The sequence below is a fragment of the Papio anubis genome, chromosome 4 (assembly GCF_008728515.1).
Source record: "Papio anubis isolate 15944 chromosome 4, Panubis1.0, whole genome shotgun sequence".
In the NCBI taxonomy this organism is placed as follows: Eukaryota; Metazoa; Chordata; class Mammalia; order Primates; family Cercopithecidae; genus Papio; species Papio anubis.
The window spans coordinates 122846661-122855943 of record NC_044979.1 but is presented as its reverse complement, the minus strand read 5'-3'; the positions used below and the strand labels follow the sequence as shown (position 1 = coordinate 122855943).

At 40.9% G+C, this 9283-nt stretch overlaps 1 protein-coding gene across 1 annotated transcript; it reads right to left on the bottom strand.

The window, feature by feature from the left end:
* Positions 1-4899: 4899 nt before the first annotated feature.
* Positions 4900-7892, bottom strand: POM121L12 (POM121 transmembrane nucleoporin like 12). Its single transcript, XM_009202936.3, has one exon. It carries the CDS (start codon positions 7890-7892, stop codon positions 6813-6815), a length of 1080 nt encoding a protein of 359 aa, XP_009201200.1. The 3' UTR covers positions 4900-6812.
* Positions 7893-9283: the final 1391 nt, after the last annotated feature.

Here is a 9283-nt window from a genome sequence, read left to right as displayed (position 1 = left end):
AGTGTGCCTATTTTTCATAAGTAAAATTGAGATTTGCTCTATGGTCACTGGTGGAATGATTGAATATACCAATATAATTATACTAAATCTTTCACTTGCATTTGAAAAAAAACTCGTAACCAATAGAACCAATTTTGAGTTAATAGCATAATCTAACATTAAGATGATACTTTTTGCTGATTTCATTGCAATTATATCTAAAACATTACATATCTGAGAAATATTTGGTCCTAGCAAACACGTGAAACCCCAAGTAATCTTCAAAACATAACTTTAAATTGTGATGTTGCATTTTCTGTAAGAAATTCTATTCGTTATTCTTTATTAATAGCTATGAATTAATCCCTGGAACTGTATTCTAGCTACTTTAATTGGTTTTAAGTTTTTTTTTTTTTCCTGTTGATCAATTTCACTCTTTCCTTTACTAACTTATTTAATTCTGTGAATATAACTCTCATTCATTACATGAGGATTCTGAAATTTCTTCTTAAGCTAATGTGCTGGCTTTCAAACTATATTAACATCCATAATATATTATGTGTATGTGTAAGTATGTTTGTAAATACATACTGCTATATTAACTTATTCACATACATGACGAGACTTCAAAAAGTTCCTGGGAAATATGGAACTAAAAGATAAAAACTTTAAAAAATAGAGACTTTATTTTTTAACATAAGCTTTGTCAAGGTCAAGACACTTCTGTAAGTGATGACAGCAGTCCTTAAAGAACTGAGACTTTTGGGAATTTATGTCAATGCTATCATTTTACATTATTAAATGAAGAAAAATGAGTGTCCTTTAAAGACTTTTTAAGATTAGGAAACACAATGAAGTCAGAAGAAGCCAAATCAGGACCATAAGCTAAATTTCCCATGGAAACTTGCAAAACGGCCCTTGTGTGATAAAAGGAATGAGCAGGAGCATTGCCCTCATGGTGAAGGACTCCCTGGTGAAGTTTTCCTGGGCATTTTTCTGTTAAAAGTTTTGGCTTACTTTCTGAAAACACTTCCATAATAAGCAACAGTTACTGTTCTTTGGTCCTCCAGAAAGTCAACAAGGAAAATGCCTTGAGCATTCCCAAAATCCGTTGCCCTGAGCTTGCTCTTGACAAGTCCACTTTTGCTTTGACTAAGACCACTTCCACCTCTTGGCAGCCAGCACACTGGTTTGTGCTTTGTCTTCAGGACTATACTGGTAAAGCCACATTTCATCTCCTGTAACAATTCTTTGAAGAAATACTTGAGGATCTTGATCCCACTTGTTTACAATTTCCATTGAAAGCTCTGCTCTTGTCTGCAGCTAATCTGGGCTCAGTGGTTTCGGCACCACTGAGTGGAAAGTTTGCTCAATTTTAATTTTTAAGTCAGAACTGTGTAAGCTAAACCATTTGAGATGTCCATAGTGTTGGCTATTGTTTCTGCTGTTAATCACTGGTCCTCTTCAATTAGGGTATGAACAAAACAAATTTTTTCCTTGCGAACTGATGTGGATGAACTGCCACTTTGGGCTTTATCTTCAGCATCATCTCTTCCCTTCTTAAGATAAGTTCTCCATTTGTAAACTGCCATTTTGCAGGGCATTGTTCACACAAACTTCTCATAAAGCGTTAGTGATTTCACCATTCTACTACTAAAGGTTCATCAAAATTGGATGTTTATACTTATTTCAATTAATAGCAGAACTCATGTTACTCTGATAGGGGCTCTTTTAAAACTGATATTTTATCCTACTCAGTGCTTCAAACTAGATCTTGTACAGACATGTTCCAATAAGTTAGTATGCATTCATTTTGGTGTAAAACAAAATTGAAATGCATGCATAGTTTTCCACAATTATTCATTTTTCATTAATTTTTTGAAGATCCCTCATATATACGTAATAGGTACATGTTCTGTTTACACATGTCTAAGTGTACCTCTACTTCAAAAGTATTATATATTTACACACACACATATGCATCAAGATCACAATCTATTTACACATATGAATAAAAGTATCTAATTAGACACTCATTTCTCCTTTGTGACAGGCTCTCTTTAGTATCTAGCTACTCTTATGCATCTATCAATTTAATCATACTTTTAACAGAAAGTCAGTTTAATGTTCCATCAAACCAGTCCATGACAAAACTTTTGAAAGAGTTGTTGTTTCTTTAAATTAGTTTAACAATTTGGGATAACTTAAGTAGAGTTGCCAAAAACAATTCTGAATTACATGTGAGCAAGTTACCTATAAAACACTGGGGGAAAAAATCTATAAGTAATCTGTATTCATATTGTTTTGTAAATACTTAAATTCTGGTCTCACTTTAAAGTAAACCAAACTAGGATTTAAAAGGTGTCGTATTGGCGGTATGGGTTATGCAGAACTTTGATTAGCAGACTCCTTCGCATCATAAACCCTGGATCTCTTATTTAAAATTTGATAACTATAATTTTATATTAAAAGTTAAAACAATATGTTTCTTTGTGATACTTCCTTTTAAGCAAAATGTTCAGTTTATCCAAAACATTGACAGTAACAGGTAAAAGAATTGTGTTTGTGTTTATCATATATAATTTATATGTGTGTATATATAATATAAATTTACACACACATTTCAAGCTCCATTGTTTTCTGTAGTACTTTATCAATTTTTTTGTAATTGTTTTAATATAATTTTATGTTACATGTATTATTCATGCAGTTGTATGTAATATTTTATTAAATATTAGAGAAAGTAAAATAGAAGTGGAACTCTTATTTGAAAGGAGGTCCCCTGCCCTCTGAAATCACAGCCAACTAAGAGTAGCATTTAGGAGAAAAAGGAGAAAGAAACAGATGTCATGGTCATGGTAGGTTTTGGAAAAATGCTCCATTTCCTTTGGTCTCTGTGTATTTGTCCCTTTCCTTTATCGGTACTGTCAAAGATTAACACTAGGCTAGTGGCTTTGCCAGTAATTCCAGCACTTCAGAAGGTCAAGGCAATGTAACAAGACTCCATCTCTACAAAAAACTAACAAAAATTTAGCAAGGCATAGTGGCTCAGGCCTGAACAAGAGGATTGCTTGAGCCCAGGAGTTCAAGGTTGCCATGAGCCATGAGGTCACCACTTTACTCCAGTCTGGGCAACAGTCAGAGTTAGGCCCTGTCTCTAAAAAACAAAACCAAACAAAACAAAAAAGACAAAATCAGCATGTGGTTTTGAAGGGAAATTAAGCCAAGTGACTTAGAAATTAATAGTAGGGACAAAAAGAGTCCTTTTGGCTCCCATGTGAGAAATATAATCGAGCTTTTTAAATCATAAACTTGTTATCAGCTATAACTATTTCTGTACCATGTTAGATAATTTTGTGCCAATGTCTAAGTCATAAAAATGCCTCCTTTTTTTTCTATTTTTCTTTTCTTTCTTGTTTTGTTAATGTATTTCAAAGCTATGCTATTTGGCCCAGTTCATGGCTCATATCGTTATTGCATATTAAATCCTTTATTAAAATTAAATGACACTGCCAAAATGGAAGAATAATTAAAAAGTTACATGCAAAGATAATTTGCAGACTCTCATTCTGATCAATTTATCAAATTTACATGATATTTTCTGTTTTTCCTATAAAGGAAGGGTATTAGCAGACCTTGTTTTTGGCAATGATGAGTGAAAATTCTATATATATTTATTTCTCTGAATACATAGAACACTTTTGAGTGTTTTATAAGTTTGTTAATAATTTGAGCTTTTTATTACATGAACTGTGTAGTTATGTTTTTAGTAATTCTATGTATTCTCTATTTTTTTATCATTGATACTTAGTGATGTCTTACTGCTGTGGAATAGTAACCCTGCTATGTGGGTTATAAAAGTAGTCACCTCTCTTGTCCCTTGTCTTTCAAGTTTTATTACTTGTAGATATTTCCCAGTGTATTATAACTGGCTCACACCTAATTCAGAAGAACTGTTTTGTTTAACTCTACTTAAGTGTTTCCAAATTATTAAGCTTACATGGAAATAAATAACTCTCTTTCTGCAGTTACATTTCATTCTTCTATGAAATAGATCACCTACGTGACTAAAAAGTTTTTCATGAACTGGTTTGGTAACACATTTAAGTGAATTTGTGGTAAAAGCGCAATTAAATTGATAGAAGTATGAAGGTATTGGGCTACTAAAGAGATCCTGGGCCACAAGATATTTGAATGTACTAATTATATACATATATTCTTATTCCTAATTGGGTGTCCAATAGTTGCAATCCAATTTCTTCAGCAATTAATTATTTTCACAGAGATTCTGAATGTCACCATTTTCGTATGTTAAGTTCTTGCATATCTATTTCAGAATCTCTGTTCACTCCTAGGGATATGTCTATTCACATCCCATTGCCAGGCCCTTGTGCTGGCTACAAGGAAGGAGGCTTCCTTTGCTACTGTTCATAGGGGAATCACTGTTCCTTAGCTACTGCAATGCTGGTGCACAGTAAAGAGTCCTTGCCCTCTTGCTAAAATGTGTCCCTACATTCCAGATAAATACTCTGTTCCGTAATGTAATTGATTAACCACATTATGCTGAGATAGTGCTTTGAATTACCAGGTGAGCAATCTCTTTCTAGACTAATGAGTCCTTCCCAGGCCATTCCATTTCTGACTCAACCTCACATCCTGTCATCTCAAACCTCACACAATCCCCTCTGAAACTCATGAGGAGTCATCAGAAAATCCCACAAACCTTAACTTCTACAAATGTTCTCTTCACCTCCCTACCCTTAACTCGTTTTGCATGTGCACTGCCCCTCACCTGAAAGCAAAGCCACACTTTATCTTGACTTCCAAGACCTCCATGGCTTGGACAACAGTGTAGATACCATTCTTATTCACATTTGTCCCCTATCCTTTCTTAAAAGAAAATCTAAAGACAAAGTAAAATTCCTCCAGCAGTTTTATTGCTTGCTTCACTTAACAACCTAATATCTCCTAGTGGTTTCTACCGTCCCTGCCTCCAGGCCCACTGATAGAGTTTGGATGTGTGTCCCCTCCAAATCTCATGTTGAAATGTAACCACTGATGTTGGAGATGGGTCTGGTGGGAGGTGTTGGATCCTAATGAATGACTTGGGGCCATCCCCTTGGTGACACATGCCAGCTGGTGGTTTATAAAGACTCTGGGACTTCCCTGTTCTCTCCTTGCTTGACAGCTGTCTCCATGTGAGGCGCCTGCTCACCCTTGGCCTTCCGCCATGACTGGAAGCTTCCGAAGGCCTCACCAGAAGCCAGTGCTGGCACCACACTTCCTGTATAACTTGCAGAACAAAAATTAAACTCTTTTCTTTCTAAATTACCCAGTCTCAGGTATTCCTTCATGGCAATGCAAACGGACTAACACACCTTGCCTTCCTTCCATCTCCCATGCAGTTGAGGCTTCCCACTTCCAACAATCTGAACAACTTCTCTTCTGAAATCAGGGAAGGAACATCTCTTCTCAAAGGCAGCCACCGTGGTGGGTAAATTCCATGCTCTGGAATCCTCAGTGTCCTTGCTGCTCCTGGATTTCCTTCTCTCTCATGGTTCTTGGTTTTGAGAGTTCTTCTTTTTCCATTCTCCTTTCTTTCATGTTCTAAATGTTGGAGTACCCTAGGCTTCACCCTTGCCCTTCTCTGTATTTTCTGCATAAGTGATCTCATGTAGCCTGTGGCTTTAAGGACCATTTCTATGTCATGAGGAATTTATATGTTCATGACTTCCAAATTTATTTTGCCAGGTTCAAACCCTCCAATGAGTTCCAGGATTATTATTCTCAATAGCACAGTTAACAGGACCACAGCATAGCAAGTGTTTTTGTTGTTGTAGAAAACACACCCTGAACAAAACTCTTGATTTCTTCAAATATTTTCTCCTATTGGTAGTGCCCATCCCAATAAATGACACTATCATCATCCAGTTTCTTAAGCTGATATGCTAAAACTGTTGGGATCCTTCCCCTTTCCCAGTGCTAACATCTAGGGAACCAGTAGGTTCCACACTATCTTCTAGGTCAACCCCAAACTTGTCTGTATCCTTCCAGATGCACGATTTGCCTCTTAGACCAAACCATCCCCATGGATTGCTTGAAATCCTGTATTGATCTCCTGTGGTTTCCATTTCCATTGCTGTAGCCAGAATCGTGTTTTTAAAAATATCAACCAGATCATAGACTGTGCACTGCTTAACACTCGTGGCTTTAGAATAAACCCTGTACTCTGGTCCCCATGCCTTATAGTAAGTACTTCATCACAGTCTATTTCTCTAACCTCATATCTTCTCTCTCACTGGTCTCCAGCTCTACTGGACTTATATTTGGACTTCAAATAAATGGGAATTATTCCCCTTACAGAATCTTTGCCCTTGCCCCTGCCTGGAACACAGTTTCCCCTTTGTTTTGGCATAAAAAGCTTTTTTGATTGTTATTATTATATGTAGAGAGAGTTTCTGCAGACAAATATTTTTAATAAGATCAAATATTTAACTACACAACCTGGACAATTTAACTATACAAACTGGGAGACATGGAGAAAAAGCAAGCCTTCCCAAAATGCTTCTTTTCAGAGGAAGGGCAGGAAGAAGGGCAGGAAGAAGGGCAGGGAGGAGAGGGCCAGCAGGGCGACGGTTGTTCTGAAATCAACAGCTGTTAGGGTGGGAGGGAGCACAGAGGGAAGATCTGGGGATATGCCGATGAGGGGTGTGGGGGCTGCATGTTTGATAACGTGGTGTCAGGGCCCCACTTTCGAGGTACAGCAAGGATGAGCAAGTGAAAGTAGATACATGGGCTTAAGTCTCCGGAGGTGGGTAGCAGGGCCCAGATTCTTAGGAGCCAAAGGAGCCAGCAGACTGGGTGTCCTGGAGAGTGAAGGAGACCCTACTGCAGCTGCCGCAGGAAGGCGTTGTCACCTCCCAGAAGTCCCAGATGGCGGACGGGGCGGGCTGGACCAGAACGAAAGGCCAAGTATCATCACAAACACTGAGGTTCCAGGGGCCGACGCTCGGCTTCAGAGGCCCTGGCCTGGGCACGAAGGAAGCAACCGCTCCATTTTTGCTCAGGGGCTTGAAGGCAGAGGGCCGGGGCTCCAGGTTCCAACTGCCGCCCTTGCTGTCTGAGACCTCGAACCACAATGGCCCTTCGAACCTGGCGCTTCCCTTGGGACACTGGCTGAGCGCCCTCAGCAGAGTCTCCCGGGTGCAGAAGTCCGGGAGTTCCTGGGCGGCGGGGCGGCTGGCGGGGCGGCCTCGCTGTCCTGGGGATCCCCAGGGGCTCTCCTGACGCTCGGGAGGGGCGATCCTGATGGTCATCGGGCTCCAGGTCCGTCCTGGGTTCCGGGCACGACACAGCCCCCTTTTCATGCAACCCTCCCAGGCGCAGGAGAGGTTTCGCCCCAGGGCGGTCTCCCCGGGCAGGGCGGGGCGCCTCCAGGCCTCGGAGCCCACCCGCCGGAACTTGTGGGGGTCTTGGCTGAGCCACACCTCGGTGAGGTGGGTGCTGGGCGCCAGGCGCCCCCACTGGACGTACTGAATATGGCTCTGAGTCGGGAACCTCGGGGACCACGGGCTCTGGTGACCCCGGGGAGACAGCGCGGTCTGGGGCATGATGGGTGACCTGCCCATGGGAGCCGCCAGGGCGTCGGAGCCTTGCAGCAGGGGTTCGCCCACCCTCCAGAAGTTCCTGACGTCTGCGGACTTGGCCGGGCTGCAGCGCCCAAGGCTGGGGGACCGTTGGCCTCTGGGCGCTTGGAAGGCACGCGGGGCGTGGGCACCGGACACTCCACAATGGCTCCACGCGCAGGCCACGTGCCCAGACGCCCAGACTGCAGGAAGACACTGGAGGCATAAGCCTCCTTCCAGGTGCAGCCAGCAAGTTTCCTCTGGAGAGAAGGGCCTAGGAGCTACCATGGTCTGCTGTTCTCTCCTCCTCCCTCCCTCTCCCACTTTTCTCTGCTCCCTCTCCCCCTCCCTCTCCTCTCAGCTCCTCTTCCGCCTCACTCTCTCTCCCCTCCTCCGCTCCCCTTCCTCCCCTTCTTGTGATGTCGTTCATATACCAAATAATTCAGCAACTTGAAGTGCAGAATTCAGTGGGTTTTATGGTACAGCACACATGTGCACCCATCAGCACAGTAAATGAGAAAAAAATTTCATCACCTCAGGAAGAAGCTCTGTACCCTGTAGCTGTCACCTTCCTATCCACCAGTCTCCCCAGCTGCCACAACCAGGAATCCACTTTCTGTCTCTGTAGATTTCCCTCCTGTGGGCTCTCCTATAGCATCACTTAGCATGATGATTTCTAGGTTCATCCTTGCTGAGACCTGTACATCCTTCCTTTTCATGTCCAAAAACCTATTCCATTGCATGGATATAACACATCGGTTTGGCCTTTCATCAGCTGATGGACGTTTGGGTTGTCTGCATGTTTGGGATATCATGAAGAATTTTGTCATAGACATTGGTGGGGCAAGATTTTGTGCAGACAAATATTTTCACCTCTATGTAGTATGTAGCTGGGAGTAGAATTTCTGGGTCTGTGGTTAGTTCATGTTTAAAGAGAACCACCAAACTGTTCTTCTCTGCCTCTGTAGGGTGTTGTGTCCTCACCAGTAATGTTGCTCTATTTTATACTTGACATTTAGAAAGAGAATGTATAATAATACCTGCAGAAAACTGCAGACAGACTACTGACAGAAAGACGCTCTCTTTCATTACCATAAAAACAAACATAACTCACTGAAATACTTTTAAGAAAAACAGCTAGTTTTGTTTTAGTAAACAAGATACATGTTTTATTCTTCTAGAATGGTTAATGTTACATCTTGCAATTTACCTTTTAAGGAAATGGTGGTTGTACACCACAACTTATGTTTGAGAACTGACAATGATGATTTTATGTAGACTCCTGTAATTTTAAGCTTTTATATATTCATATATAGATTTCTTCGCTTCAGACATTAATGTAGTTTTTTTTTCCATTTTCTCCTAATATGTGTATATGGAGTAGAATGATTCACTACTGTAGCTACCAGGTGAAAAGATCTGCTTACAAAAACATTATCTGAAGGCTATTGGGCAATTGATGACAGCCATCTCATTTGAAGGTCTGTTCAAGGAGGTGTAAGACAAACTGCTCTGGAAAGCCTCTCAAGAGCATTGCAGAAGGCAACACCTGAGTGGGTCCAATCATAGGGGCAAAAAGTAGAGACTAACAAAATGCCAAAGCCAATAATCCACAACAGGTTTTCTTTCGGGATTTGAGAGACAAAGAAGTGAATGGTGAGGACACTGAAAAAAAAGTT

What these genes read in the sequence shown, in the direction of transcription:
- POM121L12 (XM_009202936.3), bottom strand. Translation starts at nt 7,892, where the DNA reads ATGGTAGCTCCTAGGCCCTTCTCTCCAGAGGAAACTTGCTGGCTGCAC.